General features: G+C 39.2%; 5 protein-coding genes across 7 annotated transcripts in view; 2 read left to right on the top strand and 3 right to left on the bottom strand.

Annotated features, from left to right (window-relative positions):
• Positions 1-172: 172 nt before the first annotated feature.
• Positions 173-2,649, bottom strand: LOC107275020 (phosphatidylinositol 4-kinase type 2-alpha). The gene is made up of 6 exons (XM_015754734.2): positions 1,984-2,649; positions 1,777-1,895; positions 1,212-1,704; positions 863-1,131; positions 648-787; positions 173-571 (listed from the first exon to the last, which is right to left on the bottom strand). Exons 1-6 carry the CDS (start codon positions 2,273-2,275, stop codon positions 478-480), a joined length of 1,407 nt encoding a protein of 468 aa, XP_015610220.1. The 5' UTR covers positions 2,276-2,649; the 3' UTR covers positions 173-477.
• A 666-nt stretch (positions 2,650-3,315) lies between these two features.
• On the top strand, positions 3,316-6,475 carry LOC107275019 (exonuclease 3'-5' domain-containing protein 2). The gene is made up of 6 exons (XM_015754733.2): positions 3,316-4,151; positions 4,509-4,650; positions 4,710-5,009; positions 5,069-5,193; positions 5,329-5,708; positions 5,782-6,475. Exons 1-6 carry the CDS (start codon positions 3,907-3,909, stop codon positions 6,378-6,380), a joined length of 1,791 nt encoding a protein of 596 aa, XP_015610219.1. The 5' UTR covers positions 3,316-3,906; the 3' UTR covers positions 6,381-6,475.
• A 118-nt stretch (positions 6,476-6,593) lies between these two features.
• LOC107275023 (mitochondrial import inner membrane translocase subunit Tim16) lies at positions 6,594-7,225 on the bottom strand. The gene has a single exon (XM_015754740.2). It carries the CDS (start codon positions 7,105-7,107, stop codon positions 6,703-6,705), a length of 405 nt encoding a protein of 134 aa, XP_015610226.1. The 5' UTR covers positions 7,108-7,225; the 3' UTR covers positions 6,594-6,702.
• A 1,462-nt stretch (positions 7,226-8,687) lies between these two features.
• LOC107275022 (protein farnesyltransferase subunit beta) lies at positions 8,688-10,808 on the bottom strand. Of its 3 annotated transcripts, none has more exons than XM_015754739.2 (7): positions 10,674-10,808; positions 10,374-10,502; positions 10,195-10,314; positions 9,869-10,107; positions 9,502-9,802; positions 9,198-9,439; positions 8,688-9,123 (listed from the first exon to the last, which is right to left on the bottom strand). In XM_015754739.2, the coding sequence occupies exons 2-7, from the start codon at positions 10,488-10,490 to the stop codon at positions 8,934-8,936; spliced, it is 1,209 nt and encodes a 402-aa protein (XP_015610225.1). In that variant the 5' UTR covers positions 10,491-10,502; positions 10,674-10,808; the 3' UTR covers positions 8,688-8,933. The 3 variants fall into 3 exon arrangements, with proteins under 3 accessions (XP_015610225.1, XP_015610224.1, XP_024935801.1); XM_015754738.2 differs by having other exon boundaries at positions 10,750-10,807; XM_025080033.1 differs by having other exon boundaries at positions 10,764-10,791.
• A 2,030-nt stretch (positions 10,809-12,838) lies between these two features.
• The window catches only part of LOC107274852, a 14,349-nt gene continuing 7,777 nt past the window's right edge, over positions 12,839-19,410 (top strand). Inside the window, exons 1-2 of the mRNA XM_025079808.1 lie at positions 12,839-12,967; positions 17,906-18,038. Of these exons, the coding sequence (XP_024935576.1) occupies positions 12,894-12,967; positions 17,906-18,038 (207 nt within the window). The 5' untranslated portion in view covers positions 12,839-12,893. The remainder of the gene's footprint in view (positions 12,968-17,905; positions 18,039-19,410) is intronic.

The raw sequence follows: 19,410 nt of genomic DNA, 5'->3' as shown, positions 1-19,410 counted from the left end.
AATATAAAATGATTTCTAGTTGATTAAAAGCTAATACTGACAGTTCAGAAGACTCGGAGACAACTCGGAATATGAGTATCGGTTTTGTGCACAGTATACTCTGATTCTATAAAATACGTTGTTCACACTGAAAATATTAAAGTGGGTATCTATAAGTTATAAAAATTCTTCGTGATTTTAACGTGATATATTTACTGTATACAATATAATTATATGAATAATATCTATATCCCAATTAAAAAGATACTCGCAAATTAAGATCGGGCTAAATGTATAAACGTAGAGTGGATTATTCATTGCAGGATCGGTAGGGCATTATCGCAGAATTCTTTTCCTTCCATATATTAATGGATTGTTGATGTTGAATGAACATGCAAGAAAACTTAAAGTAACTCTGTCAGGATTCACGGTTTATGATCCTATCCCGGAGATTCGCGGGACAATTGAGGATATTTACAGATCATTCCAAATTATGCATTAACACCATGAGAAAAAGGGACTTTTATTCTGGAAGCGTTGAGTGAAAGTGTCAGAAAATGAAAATAATCTTGGTGCTCCATTCCCTTTGGCCCTGGAACAATACAATTATAGAATTATTAATAAAGAATATTTATTAAAGTATTAATACTAGTTCATAATTTGTATACTTTTCGACTATAACAGCTGGCATTTGGACGAGCTGTACAGGACTCTTTTGATCTTTCAATGCCTGTTGAAGATTCAGAATTTGTCCCCGCATTACGCTCATCTGTCTGTCAAAATTATGTCGATCGAAACCTCTGTCTTGCTGTAGTAAATCGTGAAAGAAAATCATTAAAACTTGATTGCACGGAAATATGTATAATGGATAGGATTGACTCACTTTGAAAAGCTGATAAAGATCGTCACAGAGATCCTGAACGAAATTTTGATCAGATAATTGCGGTAAAACGAGCTCTCGTGTGGCTTCGCTGAAAGGTTGCTTTGCTTGACTCAACCAAGCCCAGTGATAAGGATATGCACGCCATGAGTCAGGATGTTTAAATGGAAAAGCCAGGCCATTGTCGATGGCCGCAATTTTGACTTCACCATCCTCGTTGTTAGCTCCTTTGCTGCCTCCAGGTTCATATTTAATAAGCCAGTTATCGTTACCTAATCATATAATTATTCTCATTAGTCATGTATCAGCCTATAGCGTAGTTAATGTAAACGATAATTTTTTTATTACACACCTCTGTCAGTATTTCTAATGATATAATCCAGAATGACAAGTCGTTCAAATTGCAACTGAAATTGTCTACCAAGTTTTGGCAGTAGCGGTTCACTTTCCCATCTTCGTAGCCAGTAATCAGCATCTTTGTAACCATCTACAAATACCTGGAAGGAGCCGACCTTTGGCCGAAGACCGATCCGATTGAAGTGTGAACCGACCGTAGGAAATTGGTCCATGATGACTTGTTTCATTCGTGCCTTTTGTCTATCAAATCTTGGATAATTAAATGTTACGCTGACCAATTTTACAACTCTGGTGTTTGGAACTACACCCAAGCCAAGCTTCCGGTCAACTAGACTGGCACCAGCTTCGCTTAAGTAACCCTGATTAGGTATGAGGCAACTTCTGCCAAAACAACAAGGACAACACAGCTTATGCATCCACTTTGTCCATTTTGGATTCAATCTTCCATAAGGTTCTTCATCCTTTGGCTTAAATACACCGATAATTTTCTATGGAAGAATAGTCAGTTATAACATGGAGTACTAAATTTGAATATTTTACTATTTAATATTATCACTTACTCCAGCAGGGTTTTTTACAAAATAACTACCACTCGAGCCTTGATAAATTCTCTCAGGGAATATTCCACTGTCTATAGCACATTCTGCTTGCCATACTAACTCCGAAAATTGTGGATCATCTATAATGACATTATACTTGATATAACCGCAAAAGAATAAGCTTATACCACAATAGTTTAATACTGTTATCAGTATACAAAATCCTACCAGGAAATCTGTTGAATGTAACGTCAAGTTCCAGTCGACCAAGGAGAGGCTGGCTCTCCCGGTCTGTTCCAGGGGAATCAATGGTTATAGATTGTTCCGCACTAAGGGCAGGTATAAATTCAACGTCAGGCAACAAATCAGCTTCGTCCCTTGGTTGCAGTAAATTTTCAACTGGTGTGACTGATAAATCAACAAGAGCATCGGTCTCTACAAGAGTTGCTGGATTGGTTGAATTCTGTGAATGATACTCTCGATAAGGCACATGCAGCTGCCGCTGTTCCGAGTCGCTCATCACAGAGGAAATTCAGCTGGTCAGATTCAATCTGGGATTGCTGTTTAGCAGGGATGAATATATTTATCTGTTATGAGACATTCTTGCACTGGCCACCTGTCAGTGACGCACGCGATAGGAATCTTCCCTAGTGAAGATGATGATTCTCGATCTTTTCATTGGTCTTCTGATACGTGTTCTTGTTCTCTTAGACCCTAGATGACTGGATATGACCTCCAGTATTTATCCAGACCTCAATGATTATGTATTCCTCTGTATGATGGCTTGATGTGTCCTTAACCAATTAACCAAATTTTCAACCCGTCATCCCAGCAGACGGTTTCAGCTGATTAGGGCGCCTCCATTTTTTGTGTACCATCTTAACAACCCAAAAACTGAAATTTCTATTAAAAATATTTCGCCGTTTACATAAACTCTAATAGCAAATATTGAATAAATCCCATTTAAAAAGACGTAAGAAAGACGTTTTACGTTTACTTAAAAATAAACTTATAAGGGCTTTACGTATTTAGAATATTAAAACGCTCTTTCAATCTCATTTTTTTAATGCATACTATGTAAAACAACAAAACGGTATATTTCTGATAAGCAAGCCAATTCATTCTTTCAAAACATTTTATACAGTTTTCTGACATTATAAATATTTAAAAAATTATGTTACACTCCTTTCCATATTCTTTTAGGGCAATTCGGTAAATAACTTATAACCATCTTTACACATAAATAACGAAGAAAAATTGTAATAGCTTCAAAGTTGGCAGACCTGTAGCTGCTTTGAAAAGAACATTTGAACTTGCGTAATTGGCTACTAGCGTAATCCTAAGATAAAAAGTAATCAGTAACAGTAAATACATGGGAGAAAGTGCAAGAAGTGTGTATGTAATTAAGAAATCATATTTACGACATAGTGTTATCATATTTCTTCAACAAGTATCAATTGACTATCCGCCATTTTAATAAAGTGACCAAACTAAATAACATTATTTCCGCTAGATGGAACGCAAGAGCCACCGTTAAATTTTCAAATAAGAAATACAAGTAGCAGCCATATGGTATTCGCAGTCGCGCGCGTAATCCCGTGGCTGCGTGTTCTCTTTTGTATTTTTCAATGCCACGGGGTGCCTTGAACCTCCTTCGGTCGTAAAAGCCATATCGCTATGCCTTTTTTAAAAGTATCTCTCAATTCTACAAAATAATGGCAATATCAAGCGAGTTTCGACTAATAATTTATAAAAATCGTATCTTTAATTAACTTAGTGTATAAAGTAAATTAAGTAGCTTCTAAACGGAACTACAATTTTAACGTACCGAGGCGTCTAATTTATCTATACATAGTTTATATATCATTTATCCTTTCGAATTCATCGTTTCATATAATCTAACAAGTGATCAGATTACTCTATAAGTTATCGAACTTCCAAAGAAGATTATAAATATTCGTTGTTTGAGAGGATTCGCCGAGGAAAATCTTTTTTCAAATTGTACATAATTCAAATTCACAGGGGGAAACCTCCCCCGCCAATTCCTTGTGTTGCCTGGAATTCAGCCTTATTTCCTTTTTTATTTTTTTCCTTCCTCATTGTTATACTCCTATACCATTTATTTCCTACTATTTCAAATTTCTTCAATTCATGTTTCGGGCACGCAAGAGTAATATGTTTTTTGTTTGCGTCACTGTGGGCTTCGTTCTGCTCGCCTCGAAGTATCGCGACAACGTGCTTCGCGGTGTCAGACAATTATGCCATCGTTTTATAAGCAAGCGTGTCTCCCAGGATGGTCACACAGCCTGCAAGAAGGTCGTGGAAGTCAATCCGCACCAAATCATCGTAGCCGAGTCTCCAGAAAAGTGTGATTATGCCGTACAGTGTATTAGCCGGTAAACTAAATTTGGAGTATAATATTAACAGATTTGTATTTAAGGCAATTCAGGATAAAGGCAACAGTTTTGACTTCATATTTACTGGATAAGATGCTCAAGGTGTTATTATAGCACACAGTACAATAATATCGTACTATTGATTTATAGAAGTTTGTTTTGTTCAGTTTTCTTATAAGCTGCTTTACTTTGTATGACGATTTGTTGATACTTTTTATTATATATAGTTTAGAATATTTGGAACCTTGTTGCCATTGAAGAGTTCCTTACAATAGAATTTATGTTTATCTGGTGAAGTTGTAGAAATTTACTTTGTAGAGAATTTCATTGGCTTCTCTTGTTTCTTTATTTTTACAGCGACTTAGCTTATGGCATTTTGGGATTTGATTGTGAATGGGTTAACGAAGGACCAGTATCTCTACTACAACTTGCCACTTATAATGGAGTATGCGCACTGTTTCGTCTTTCAAAGATCGGTTACGTTCCCGCTACGTTAAAAGTATGATTCTATTTAATTATATCATCAGAATATTTGCTGTAATGGAATTTGTGTTATAGGAGTTGCTGGCCAACAAGCAAGTGCTCAAAGTGGGTGTTGCTTCTTTCGAGGATGGACAAAAATTAACTAGGGATTATGGCTGCCGTGTCTATGGCACTTTAGATCTCAGGACTCTTGCACATCGACTTGGATTACCTAGTCCAAAGAGTTTATCTGCCCTATGCATGCATTATCTAAATCTAGAAATGGAAAAATTGCTCGAGGTTAGATGTGGCGATTGGAACGCCGACATTCTTGCCAAAGAGCAAATGTTGTATGCTGCATTTGATGCCTATGCTGCTGTCCTGATATATCATGAGGTACTTTAATAAATAAGTCCAATGTCTTTGCAGATAAAAATCACATGATCTTATTTCAGATACTCGAAAGAGCGGAGAAGGAACGTTCCTTCTTGCAGACCCTAATAATCTGTTTTAAAAGCGTCTGGGAAAAAGATGGTACGGAGGAATTCCATGGCCTGCCCAGTGGAGTCGTCGATGCGAGGTAATTTTTCCAAGATACATTCAATAATTAAATATACTAAGAGTACGTAAATAGTATATTCTCTGTATTGAATATTAATACTGTGCAACACTATTTATTCAAATGCTTATTGTAATCTCTTTGGCTCGGTTCCAGGTTCAAGGATCACCGAATTTATTCATTTAATAATAAAGTTAATAGTATAATTAATAGAACCAATAGTATACGTAAAAGTAGCGTACCTGCACGTAACAAACCGCTTTATCACAACTGCTGCCTTCAAGCCCCGGATGGTGAGATGCTCTGTACCTGCGATCGCAAGAAAGCTGAATGGTACGTGAGCAAAGGTCTAGGTTCAGTAGTGAGCAAGGATCCGTTTACAGTAAAATTGAATTTCGAGCCTGCTGGACGTGCTCTTGGCGACGTCGGACGTTATTATACCCAGGTAAAGGAGAATCAATGCGTAGTCTGCGGGACATCGAAAACATTCATAAGGAAGAACGTGGTCCCTAGGGAGTACCGCAAGTATTTTCCCCGTAAGTATTAACCCTGTGCTACTGTTTTCAGTTAGCAGGAATTTGATTATCTTGTTTTCATTTTTTTTCATAGTGGTGATGAAAGCTCATCAATCCCACGACGTCCTGCTTCTTTGTCCGAGTTGTCACGAGATCAGCAATTATCATGACCTCCAGCTTCGTAGGAAGCTAGCAGAAATGTGTGATGCACCGTTATCGGGTCCTTTGTCTCACTCCAGAGATGAGTATCCTAATGGTTGGCGAAAGCTGCGTTCCGCTGTGAGAGCTTTACAAGAGGAAGTTCGGCTCCCGGCGCAAAGACGTCTGGAGTTGGAAAGATATGTAATGGAATGTGGCGGTCAGAAAGATATCACTCCGGAAATACTGAATAATTTAGAAAAGAAGCTCAGGGCTGGACCCCCAGCTTCTTTAACACCATCTCCACAACCGCCACTCCCACATGGTGTCAAAGTTGTACAATACTTTGAACAGCAGGAGGGTGGCCTCGTGGAACTTGAGAGGATATGGAGAGAACACTTTCTAGAAGCAATGAAACCGCGATTTTTACCCAATCTATGGTCTGTTTCTCATAATCAGGAACGTCTTGTGATACGACAAACGCAAAACAGAATAGATCCCCAAGATGCAAAGACAGCAGGGTTGCAGGTCGCTAATAATAAAACTGATTGTTGATTGTTAATCACTTTTAAGAGTACGACTTAAGTATGTTCGAATGAGACTGCTGAAAGATCAAATGTACCCAATTATCAATATAATATTACCAATCAGTCGTAACTCTGTTTATTAATTAATGCGCCTATGCCTTATTTTCTTGAAAGAATTGGACATTGCAAGTAAAATTCAAAATACTTTATTTTCAATCTGTAACGATTGGAACTCTATACATGTATGGATTCATAGCTCGAAGCCATTGACTACTTATTAACGAGGTTCATCAGTATATACAGATTTCTAACACCATTCATTTGACTTAAACTAGAGTACAAAGAAAGGGCTAAGGTTGTTTCTGACTTTCCGTTTCAGCTGAATTAGATTCTGGTTTAGGTGTGATGTTCTGAAGCTCTTCGTCAATACGTTCCTTAGCTCTGACAACTTTGGATTGCAGATAGAATGAGCCACTTTTTGATCTGTCATTAACTTCCATTAGAAATCGATAATTCTTCTCGATAACATCCTTCTGGTCCAGTTTGTCAACATTCAGGATACGCATTGCTTCATCCAACGTTATACCAGTACGTGCATTTGCTGCCACACGATCAGCACCTTGTTTTCCACCACCTGCACGTCTAGCTGCTTCCTGACTTGCTGCTATTTCCTGACGAAGAGCCTTGGCGAAGGCTCGACCGATCACCCTAGTACCCAACACTATTATCTGGGCTAAGTATTTGGCCATAACCATGGGCCTTATGTACAGGTTAGGGCACTCAGCGAAAATAGAAGTGCAATGAAGTGCAGGAACTGGCACATGTCCTCCATTGAGGATTCAGCCATAAGGAAAGGAAGAAAAGACTCTGGTGCGCATGTGCCATTAGCAGAGATGAGTGGGGAGATGCACAACGCTCCGGTTTTAGGCGATACCAAAAGCATGGCGCTACATCGTAGCGGCGAGTCCAGGAGTAGGATTTCGTGATCATCGCCTCTGTCGATGTTACAGATTTCGCGTAGCCACGTGGGTCATGATCATCGTTCCAGCCGATATTGCAGTCAGCGAAATGAATGGATTGCTCGGTGGTGGGGAACAAGTTGCCGCCCCTCACAAACCGTTCTTGACAAACAGGCGGAACAGCAAGGTCTTCCGTCCAACCGAACCCTAAACGTTTGTATGGACGTAATGCGCAAACAAATGTGTATATTCAAATAAATTTCAAAGTTATAAAAAATGCATAGAAATATTGGTTTTCACTCTTTACCTCTTATCATGCCGAAAATGAACATTAAAAAATGAATGGCGAAATTCGTTGGTAAATGAAACGACCGAGAACAGTTTAAAGAGAAATTTTGAAATATCATAGATAAATATCTATACAAAATTTAATTTAGAATTAAACGAGCATCGTGGCTGAGTCAATAACCTGTCAAGATATACCGCTGCTGGTTACGGGTTCGATCCCCCATGAAGAACTCTTTTTTCATCTTCTTTTTTTTTTATTTTACTACAAAAATTGTTCAAGGTTCCTCTCTTTTAACCTTTCTAGGTTGCCCAAACTTTATTTTAAGTTTATATATATATTTTTTATTTTTATCTATGACAGAATCGACTAATATTTTAAATGCCCGCTCGTGCCGCGCGACCGGCGACTTGAGCGATTGCGGATCCTCTCTCGCTGAGGGGTCTGCTATTGCTGTTACTGCTGCCGCTGGTTCTTATAATCTTATAAATACTTTTTTATTTGCAATCTTCAGTTGCAGCGCCCAGTGTAAACTCAATAAGATTTACTATGAGAAAATAATTAGCTCACTTCATTACCTGGAATCAATAATCTTAAGAAGCAAATATGGAAATGAGCATTATCTCTGTCTGTAATTGTTCGTCCACGTGCCACTCATCTCTGCCGAAAATCGTAGCGTTGTGCATCTCCCTATTCATCTCTGTACAATATCTTAACGCTACACGATTGGCCAGTATCGTGTAAGATGCCATCTACAGTCAAGAATGACAACAATTTGAATTTTCTATCTGGACGAGATCAGTTAGAATATTTTACATTAAACCCAGGATTTGGATGGTTCAATGTTTTAACCCTTTCGCTACGGGCGAGTTCTCCGCCGCGGTACCTCGAGACTATTTGTCGAGGCATATAGATTGCTAAGCATTGAGTTATTTCGGTTGTCAGAAACAAATGATGTAAATAAAATACTATCAATGCATGTCCAGAGTGAGATACTTTTGCAGAACGGCTAGTCGCAATATCTCAGTGGCATCTTATGGAAGGCCACTATAGTGGCTCGTAGTAGTGAAAGGGTTAATATAACAATAGATCGGTTAACGATATTGATTTATTATTATCAGCAGTCAATATACTCTGGAGATCCTTTTTGAACTATAATAAAATTGTACATGATTCTTGTATGCGAGGGAAGAGGAGCCTTTTTTTTTGTTCTTGAATGTTCCCAATATTTAAGTGGTTGAAATTCAATAAGGTGATTTAGCCTTCAGGTAATGAAAGCTCATCAAGCTGTTCGGTTACGAATTTGTTGACTTTACCAGTCTTTTTTTTATATATGTCAATCTGGTATTGGTAAAGAGTTAAAGTAATTTAGGGCTTCGCGTGCCGAGGAATACGCTAGATTGTATACTGGATGGATCATTCTGACAATATTGCGCTGCTGTGGTCCAACAATTACAGGTGTAGGAGAATTTTGTGACACTGCCAATCCACTCAAGGCGTAACAAGTGTGATATATATCTCGATTCCTTCAAAACAAAAGTAGAGTTAAGTATATCGACTAATAAGAAGACGAATAATAATTGTTATAAATGTGTTTTACTTTTCAGGTTTATCTAATAATCCACCATATGGATGCTGGCAGCATACTAAAAGATACTCCTGCAAGGCTTCCTGATCAAAGAGCCAGTAATTTTTATCAAATTTTTTTCCCTGATCAGAAAGAATTGCTTGCAGCAGTGGAAAGGCTCCTCCCTGCCAAAAGGAGTAGCAGCCATCAACCAATTTGTTGGTTCTACCTTGAAAGCCACCCTCTAGGCGCATTTGTTTATTTACAATCCATCTCTGTGGAAATTTCAAAAATTAATAAATATTACAATGTGTCACTTTATATGTAATCAAGGTACCATTAGAGATGGTAGATGACAAGAATTAGATTTTCCCAACATCACAAGGGCTGCAAGACCACAATATGCATAACCACCATGAGCTTCCATACCAGGATACCCTCCAAAACCGCCTTCCCACGTTTGGCATTGGACAATCCAGTCTGCTGTTCCATTGAACATGTCTGGGCTGTATACATTGGTTAATTTAGCCACTGCTATAGCACAGTATGCACCTCGAATATCAACCTCTCCGTCGCAATGCATACTAAAGGCCCCATCATGTCCTCGTAGAGATTTCAGAAACTTTCGTAATCCTTTTCTAGGTATTAATGTAAAAATTAAGAAGGTACATGTAGATAAAAATTGATATGGTACTAGTCCTCACCGATCTATTACTTCATATGCTTCAGTAGTTCCAATAATGCATAGAGCATTTACAGCTGCATAAGTTGGTGCCAGGTGTGGATACTGACCTGGACCACCACCAAAACCACCATCAGGCCATTGACATTTCCCAAGAAAGGTGGCAATCTTGGAATAATCATCTATTTCTAAACGTTCACCTAAGACATGTAGAGCATGAAGAATCCAGTAGCAGAGCCAAGGTCTGCTGCAATCTAAACACTGATTAGAATTTGGAGATGTAAATAATAAGTAAAACAGAACATCTTCGTATGTACATTAAAGAATAACGATTAAATGAAGCAATACCTCGTAACCCTCGCTAAGATGTGTGAGTGATTTCTTCAAAAATTTAATGTGTGTATATCGTTCTAGGATAGGTCTTTTTCCCATTGTATAGAGTCGAAGAACATTTTCTTCCACATTTTCCTGTTTCAGAAATAAAGCTTAATATACAGCGTTTTGTTAAGAATTTTAATAATATGGACCTGTTCCATAGATGTTGCAGTTTGGACTCCTTCGTCATCTTGTTTCTCAGATAGTAGATTGTTAAAGCTTCGTGTTTGAATTTCTTCATCATCATCGCTTGAATCCAGGTCGGACATTATCACACAATGCTAAAGATAATTCAAATGAGTAACAATATTATGATACATTCAATATTCCAACAATACTTGTTAAATAGAATACTATTTCTTAAGGTAAACTGTTGATCTCTAACCCCATTTTATTATTGAACCTAAACATGATAGAATAAAAAATTAAAGAAAAACCTTTCTTTCACTCACAATAAAATGATCTCTCCACTTTTTAAAAAATGGAATAATTTTCAAAATTTGTATTTTAATAAAAACAGATAATAACCGCAAGCTTCATGCCTATGTGTCTCTTCCTTTACCGGTACCTCTGTAGCTGGTACGTAGCTATGAAATATTCCTCTTTGATTACATCTACATTATCGATAGTTGTGACAAGCTTCAACTATTTTTTAAAGAGATGGTACTGTATGTATTTCCTAAGCAGTTACCTTGCGTACGTGTTAAATCGACGATGGATAAATCGTGAATCGTCAATTTCATTTAATAGTGTTTTGAATTTGCAGTATTTTTTTGTATCGAGTATAACGTGTAGGTAGAATGGTACGTTTTCGATTGGCAAATTCGCCTACATTCATCAACCGTGATCTTATGCAGAGTTACATTTGCACGGCTGTGCACGGGGCCATACTTCATGTACAACAAGTATAAGCAAATTACACCAATGGAAGATGTCACAAAATACGTTTACACGAAGGTCTTAAACATGAAAAGGAAGTAATCAAGAGAAAGTAAGTGTAAGAGAAAGTAAAAATAAGATCCTTCCTTCCTTTTCTTATAGCAGTAAGAATAAGATAAAAGTAAGAAAACGAAAACGATGGGAAATTCAAAAGAATATAGTATCGCCATCTGAAACACTAATTCAACGTTACAAGACAGATGGAGACACAATAGCGAAAAGTTCAAACTGCCCCGCCCATGTGATTTAAACGTCGTTGCTCCCGAATTTCGAGTATTCGGAAATCGAATCCCCACTCCCGGTTCTTTTGACGAGCCGAAGTATGCTTCTGTGATCCGATTTCATGTAGAGGGGTTGCCCGACTCTCGAGGGTAGAGATTGAGCATGTGAAATCCTCTCCACGTGAGCCCGATTTACGAAAATCGACAGATTAAGCATTCAAAAAGCATCATCGAGAGTGGATAACGATGAGATTTATAATTCCAACCTTAAAAATTCGTCCACCGAATCTCCCTAGATTTTTTAAAATCACGCACTAGACTACTCACGAATAAAAATATATTAAAGTCTATAACATAATTTTACCGTATAATTTGAATATTTTAAATCACCTAAGATTGACATTCATATTAATTCTGCTCGACTGACCGCACAAATGGCCCCGTTGATAAATAAATATTGATGCTCGAGCATGACGTTAATATATACACATAAGCTACATAGGAGAACTCCTTGGCTGCTGCTCCTGGGACTGCAGTGCTGCAGCTGCAGCCGTAGCTGCAGGTGGAGAGCCACTTTCAACCTTTTCCGTCATCCCCTCGACCGCAACCCCTTTAACTTTCCTCGCCAGATTCCTCTTTACTCCCACTATGTATATACATATAAACCAGCACACCCTTCTCCACATACGGACACACGTTCCAGTGTATCACAAGTTTAGCTTGCATCAATTTTCATTTAATGCACCCCCAACCCCTTCACAGCTTATATGGTCTATCGGCCATTTCTAAAGTTTCCTACAACGGTACAATGCACACGCGCATCCACTCGGATAAATGTAATTGTACATACGCCACATTCAGCGTATAGAAAGTCCAGACAAAAAAAGATTGATTGATTTAATTATTTGAATTGTCAGCAATCAATCGATCGTACCAATACACGATGGGTACTGCTTTCTTTTGTTTTTCAAAAATTGTCTCCTTTTTTATCAAATAATTTATATCGTTAGAATTTTTTTCCTCCTATTTACTCCTACGAGCTTCGGGTACCCTTGCTGTTTCTCTGGTCCATCGAACCGGAAGTATTGGTAGAATCAGCGGAGAAAAAAACCGAGAACGACGGCGGACTTGATGCTGATTTGGACGTCGCGACGGATCGATAACAGCCGATCAGTTTTGGTCGACTTGGTTTTTACTTTTTTTTTTTTAACAATGGACGATTAGACTTCCCGGTATACGTGACACAGTACCTTATATATACAAATTTGTATTATTTCTCGTATACATACATAATTATTTGCTTCTGTTTTCTTATAGAAGGGGTGGCTATATTTCTTCTTATCATAAATCATCTCTCTCTGTATTGGACGGTATCGTCGGGGGATGTTTTTAGTATCGATTTCGACTTCTTTCAAATTCAAATATCGCACGTGTTCCCGCGTAATTCATACGAAGACATAAGCTTAGCCTTCCATCCGCAAGATTTTCTTTTGGTCTTTTTACCAATTTCCTATGCGGTGCGTGAGTGCGAGCGAGACAGACGCATATGGCGATCACGTGCGTAAGACAAGGAGAGGAATAGAGCGGTGAGGAAATCCATGACTACATATATCCTCTTGACGATTTGAATTTATATATATATAAATAAGATTAAAAAATTACCCCTACATTGGTACCTGGTTTTATAGTCTTTACTTGAATATTTAATTTTTGTCAATATATCCCACGCAAATCTGTATAAGTGCCAGAGGTAGGTAATGTACCCAGATATTGAAGAGACGAAGATAGGATGTCGTTCGTAAGTTTTTGTACAAGAAATTCTTAGTGTTTGTCGGCACGACTGATTCTACTTGTGCTGTTGGTTGTTTGCCATTTTATTTTTCTCTTTATTTCCTCTCTCTCGCTCCCTCCTGATCCCTTACTGTTCTCCGAAAGCTCCCTTTCCTTGGTAGAAGCTTAAGCGCCTCTATTGACAGAGAGAAAGGAGCGTACTGCTCAAAGGACAACTCTTATTTCCGCTATTAAGCGTCTCTGGCCCTCGTAAAGGTATATCTTCGGGAAGGACTTTTTTAAAAGTCCCGCGTCGTTTCGGGGGATTCCCCGAAAGACTCAACTGCCACTTTCAGACACTCTCACGATAAAACTCAATAGATAGGAGGAGCCACTGGTAACTTTCGCACTTTTCAACTATTAACGGTCACTTTACTACAGGGCTATGCCTTGCCGGAGTTTCTTTTTATGGTTATACTTTTTACTTCAGCTTCCCGATACTTGAGGCAGGTCAGTTATCTGACTAATTTATAAAAAACCAGAGTATCCATTTGTCATATTAAAAAAAAAATTTTTTATTACAGATTAATAAAATTTCACCCGGTACTTTATACGTTATTGGGATGGATAATCGGGACTCCATCTCTATATGGACCCATATGTGGATGCTGTGATTTTATCTGGACTTTCTTCATCTGCATTTGACATGACCTTATCTCAATGTCTTTCTAAGAGCTCATGCATAGATTTACAAGAAAATGGCTAACTCGGCGCCGTGTAGCTTGCGGACGTATAGGACTCGTAGGGGATGATTTTTTTTTTTTTTCTTTAATGTTGATACAAACCCGCCCAGAGAGAATGGGTAATTGGAGAAGAAGGTTAAGGGGATATACTAAGGGATGAATATTGGTCGGTAGGAAAGTTGAGAGAAGGGGAGGAAACTTCGAAGATATAGAGGGTTGGTATACACTGTGGGTACGGGGGGTGGGCTCTGAATCTGCCGGATTTCCGATTCGGCGTAAGGGGATTCGATCTCATATTTTGCCTGGGTAACCAACCCTCTCTCGCCGTTTCATCCCCCTCATGGCTCGTTTAACACGTCCACTCCCAGACGCGCACTTTACAAAATTAGCTTTGTCAGCCCTCAGTCATATATATATGTACACATATACATATATATATATATATATCCTGAAGGACTCGTATGTAATGGATGACTGACTGGGAATTCGAATCAACCCCGAAGGACCAAAGGAATGGAGTATCCATCCCTTAGGCCATATCTACCCATTATCGGGTGGCAGACCCTTAAGTAGTCGAATTACAGATATTTTTCTTCTTTCTCTTAATTTCTTTACCTTACTTCCAACTTATCCCTCTCTCTCTTATACGCCACTTGCTTATCCACTGTCTCTGTTCGGTGAGCAAATACTATATCTGTATAGTACTTTATATATATTACATGCTAATATTTAAATGACTTCGGTAATGTATCTTTCAATAAAATTTTTCACGAGCTATCCCAATATCCATATATGACCAGTATCAGTCCAATTTTCTTCTTGCAATAAGGGTAAAAACCAACTGTCACGACACTCACCAGCCCTCGGCTCGTAAACTTTATGATTGAGACTGTGGTAGAGGGTAAACCCTTTCTCCTCCTATCTTTTTATTATTTTACACTATTTCTCTCAATTTTATTCTTTCACTCTCGATATTTAATGAAAATCATAAAAAAAGCACGATATCCCTATTAAAAAATTTTTCTCAAATTTTCAAGGGTTTCATATGTATTCTGATAAGGTGAAGGATGCATTTAATTATTGCCACATATTTTGACGTATACACTATGCGTTATATGCATATGACACGTATGCATATATGTAAATTGGTTTATGGAAAAAAAAATTAACAGTTAAGCAACGTGAAATAACCAGACACTAAAAAAAAGACACGTGTGTTTGAAGAATTAGCGGTTGGTAAAGGGGGTATAACAACGTTAAGTAAACGTAACAGTACATTTTGACGTGTGTCTGCCAAGTGTGAACGGGGCTTGAGGTTATTAATACTTTTTATATTTTCCATGTTGTTATCTTGACGAGCACGAGTACAGTCGGTACGGGAAGTCTCCGTTTATCATAAATCAAGATTATAGAAAATTCCTTTTTTTATTAATTGTTGCCAACAGACAAAAGTGAACTGGAGTGTATAAGATTGTGATTTTTTTGTTTGAAAAATTGACAAGTGTCTACGAGAATGAAAAGAAGTGTATGCGAGGGGTGAGTAGAGAGAGCTTTTGAATTAACTGTAAAAAAAGAAAAAAAAAGGTGACGTAAAGGGACGAAAAAAAGGGAAAATTATCTTGAACGTGAAGTAATGTGTGTATTTTTGAGATTGAAAAAAATTGAGAAATGGAGAGAGAGAAAAAAATTGTCTTGCAAGGGATGGGGTTGAAGTAGGGAAAAAGTCTGTATGAATGAAGGTTAGTTTCGCATGTGATTCAGGCCAGCCTTATGCTTGATATATGAGGGGTGTGTTAGGGTCTCGAAGGCGTATAGGGAGGAACGAAAGGTTGGGGCTCGGAAAAAAAGGGGCGACGTCGAATACCGTTTACGCGCCTGGATCCTTTCTTTTTCTAGTCTGATGGGGAGCAACCCCCTTTGAAGGAATACTGTAGTAAGGCCTAACGTGGATGCGGAAGGGCTGCTGGGTATCCTTAGGGGATGGGATAGATTATAGATGCTGGTATATAGTATTATATGTATATACGGTAAAGGTATATATATATATATATATATATCTATTGGGGTTGAGGGTTTGCGTGAGTTCGGCAGATACCAAATATTCGGTGTCTCTCTCTTTGTATTCTGTATAGTATTATATGTATATACGGTAAAGGTATATATATATATATATATATCTATTGGGGTTGAGGGTTTGCGTGAGTTCGGCAGATACCAAATATTCGGTGTCTCTCTCTTTGTATTCTGTTCTTTACCTTATGCCCTCTCCTTTCTCTTTCTCCCATAACCAAAAAGGTATTCGCTTCTCCTTGCGCAGATTTCCTTAAATCTTTAATACCATCGGCATATTGAAAATCCATAGGATATATCCCCGGCAATTCAGGGGAGCAAGGGGTTGCTTTAGTTTTTTTCGCTTTGGCAAATTTTTCCAACCCTTGAAATCTATTCGCCAAGAATCTGACACACGCCACCTGACAGTGTGGATGATATCGGATTCCTGCGCCAGGGGCGGACCTGGTCCGGTGTCTTTAGGAAAAAAAAAAGTCAGCCCTCATACGGTAACGCGTCAAGAATCTTTTTAGCTTCAGCTCAGTTTTCCGTGCTACGAATTAATTAACCATTCACTCGAGTCTGGGTGATCGGTTTCAGCAGCCCTTGGAATAGGGGTTGCGAAGGTAGCGGTGGTTAACGAGTAGAATTCTTTGAGAGGGAAAATGAAAAATGGTGAAGCGGGACAAAAAGATCTGTCGAAAGGATCTCGCGTGGGTGGGTGAACCCAGTGGTACGGTTTAGGGGTGTATGAGTAGATATGTAGATAGGGGATGAAGTTTTTTCAGGGGTTTGTCCAGCAGTTATATTCAAAGTGCAGTGGCTGACAGGGTGGCTTGGATGGCAGGTGGATATAGGGGTTTGGTAGTTTGGGCAAAGGAGCAAGCAGTGCCCGAGCCGGGGTTTAAAGGGGGTAAGGTTGGTCATAGGGGTTAAAATGAAACCAGGAGCTGGGGTGGACAGTTTGTTTAAATCAAATGACGCAAGGCTGGACCAGTGTGGAAGGCAGAATGCAATTTCTCTCTGGTCCGCTCGGCTCGGTCTCCGCCGCCCCTTTTCAACCCTCGCAATATAGAGGAGAGCAAGAGAGAGCAAACCTCACCCCTTCGAGTAACCGTAGAACTGACCTACCTTTTCTTTCTGTTTTATCCTCTTTTTTTAAACCTACCCCCTTGTGACACTGGGTGGCACCGACCTATTCTCCACTTTTTCAGTACCAGTGACGGTAGGCTCTCGGTCTCTGCCATCATCCCCTAACTGTCAATCTGGGCCCATTTTTTGGAAACGCTACTCCTGCGGACGACTTCAAAAAAGTGACCGTCGACAATATCAATGGAAATTGAAATATTGTTTTGCTCTCTTGATAACGGATATCCGTTTCATCGTCCTCTCTCGTCGTACCGTGTAACCAAGCCCTGGAGCGAATGCCATTAAATTCTAGGGAATTTTTTTTCTCGAAAATCTATATCGATATTTAATTGTTCGCTGACCCTAAATTGACCCCGTACTCTGTCCAGAGTGACATTCTCGCGTTCAGGTAATCTCGCTAAAAACATCTCCCTGCCAGTCGCGTTGGGGTAGGTCGGTAAGTTCTAGGGAATTTCTCGTATTTTTCTCAAGTTGGCAGCGACAAAGTGAGCGCCGCGAGACGAAGGTATTCGCTCGTATTTTCGAACTTGGGCGAAAATGAGTTTTTCACTTTTTTTCTCTCGTGACACCCCTTCACTTGCAACCCCCCATTTCCACGCTAGGGATTTTTTGCCTTCCGAGAATGAAAGAACGTTCGTTTGGCCTGCCAGCCGGCCTAAATAAAGAAGGGTTGAGAAAACCAATCGAGCGCTAACGATTTTTCCTTGCAAGGGTAACGACTGTTAGCGAACGAGAAAACTACCCTTCCAGCTAATGGTTATTATATCTATCTTCTCCCTTCACTCAACCCTTATTTCTCTGTTTGATCGTCAGTACCATTCTGAAGTCAATTTACACCCTTCTCTGTGTCGTCCTTCACGAGTCCCGGGCAACGGGGAACCAAATGACTGATGTTCTGCAGCGACAAGTGCGCGCCCTTACGTATCCGGAAGACAGTGAAATGGGGGTGAGTACCCAATACGATTAACTTTATATACTACCCTTAAGGGATGTTTCGCATCCAACTCCCTGGCACGTATCGGGACTGATTTCCGATCGATTAACGTCTATGTAAGCAACAAGTTAGGGGTTAACCACCCCTGAGGACCTTTGTCGGCCAGAGGGTAGTTGGACCCGAATCATCATTCCCATTGGATCTTACGAACAATTCGCTTGTCACTGTTCACTACGAATTTTCTTTCATCCCCTAACCATATCTTTTTATCGACAGAACGAAACCTCATCGTTTGTCATTAGCCAATTATTAGTTTAATCGTATTCGAAAAATTTCATCCCTTCTCGTATATCTCAAACCATTTCATTCCACCCCTATTTCATTTCCCACGGGCTTCTCCAAATCTATGGTGGCTCTGCTACTTTCCAAGGGACTATCAATCACCCCCTTAGCGCTGTGCGCTTCTAGTCCTAGCCCAGCCTCTGGATAAATTTACCAGCGAAGCGCTCACGAAGTCGAACGTGCGCCACCTTCCTATCCAGCCATTAAATAACTACCCCTTGGTAACCAGCCCTGTTAACCCTTTAGGTACAGCGGTCACGTACTGGTTTACGATTGGCCACGTTTTACCTTGCTGATGGTCCTACGACCTGGGTTGGATGCGTCATTTTGTTTGGTTTTCTTATACCTTTGATATATATGTCTTTTTATTATTGCACAGAGCCATTTTGGCGAACCTGCTTTAATTCTGTTACGCGAGGACTCAGGATATTTTTTATGTTTATTTTATCGAATTTTTATTACCTTCGTCTGAGTTCGATTAAACAATTTTTTTCATCTACGAACTCAATTTGTATACCACAAATTTTCATACTGGGCCAATTGTCAATGGGGCGTAATAATGAAGTTCTTTTTTTCTTTTACACGTAAAAAGGGTAGTCTTAAGCAACAAGTGACGAGTTTTGTTGTTCTATTGTTTTTCTCCCGGGCTTTTGTTGTTTTTACGCTTTCTTTTTTTCTCACCTCAACTCGTTTGAACCGCCTCATCGTCTTTTCGTGATACGAAAGGGGAATTAGGCGGGTGCCAGGGCCGTACTATAAGTGGTTCAAGTGGGACTCGAGGGTACTCGTCCAGGTCAGGCGGTAAGTTATTTTTTAAAATAACAAAATTGAACCGAGTATATATATAGCTAAGTGGACTTTATCGGTTTTTAAAAGATTTCACGTCTTCGATGTCATTCCGAGAATCTCATTGGATGCTGCGACTGTCTTTGTCCTGGAGATACGTTCACTTTCCTGTCTCTTCTTTTTCCCGTGTACATGAACTCTAATTGATACGGCCCTGCCAGTTTGGAATCGTCACTCTGGCACGTGGCCAAAATTC

This window comes from Cephus cinctus, unplaced genomic scaffold (assembly GCF_000341935.2).
Source record: "Cephus cinctus unplaced genomic scaffold, Ccin1 Ccin1_scaffold0123, whole genome shotgun sequence".
NCBI lineage: Eukaryota > Metazoa > Arthropoda > Insecta > Hymenoptera > Cephidae > Cephus > Cephus cinctus.
The sequence above is the reverse complement of the archived record's forward strand: the minus strand, read 5'-3'. Positions and strand labels throughout refer to the sequence as shown.

Coding starts and splice junctions, on each gene's coding strand:
- LOC107275020 (XM_015754734.2), bottom strand. CDS start 2,275: ATGAGCGACTCGGAACAGCGGCAGCTGCATGTGCCTTATCGAGAGTAT. Junction 1,705..1,776: donor TTGTAAAAAACCCTGCTGGA/GTAAGTGATAAT, acceptor ATTCTTCCATAG/AAAATTATCGGTGTATTTAA. Junction 788..862: donor ATCTTTATCAGCTTTTCAAA/GTGAGTCAATCC, acceptor GATTTACTACAG/CAAGACAGAGGTTTCGATCG.
- LOC107275019 (XM_015754733.2), top strand. CDS start 3,907: ATGTTTCGGGCACGCAAGAGTAATATGTTTTTTGTTTGCGTCACTGTG. Junction 4,651..4,709: donor ACGTTCCCGCTACGTTAAAA/GTATGATTCTAT, acceptor TTTGTGTTATAG/GAGTTGCTGGCCAACAAGCA. Junction 5,709..5,781: donor GTACCGCAAGTATTTTCCCC/GTAAGTATTAAC, acceptor TTTTTTTCATAG/TGGTGATGAAAGCTCATCAA.
- LOC107275023 (XM_015754740.2), bottom strand. CDS start 7,107: ATGGTTATGGCCAAATACTTAGCCCAGATAATAGTGTTGGGTACTAGG.
- LOC107275022 (XM_015754738.2), bottom strand. Junction 10,108..10,194: donor ATCTTAGCGAGGGTTACGAG/GTATTGCTTCAT, acceptor AATTCTAATCAG/TGTTTAGATTGCAGCAGACC. Junction 9,440..9,501: donor GTCATCTACCATCTCTAATG/GTACCTTGATTA, acceptor AAATTTCCACAG/AGATGGATTGTAAATAAACA.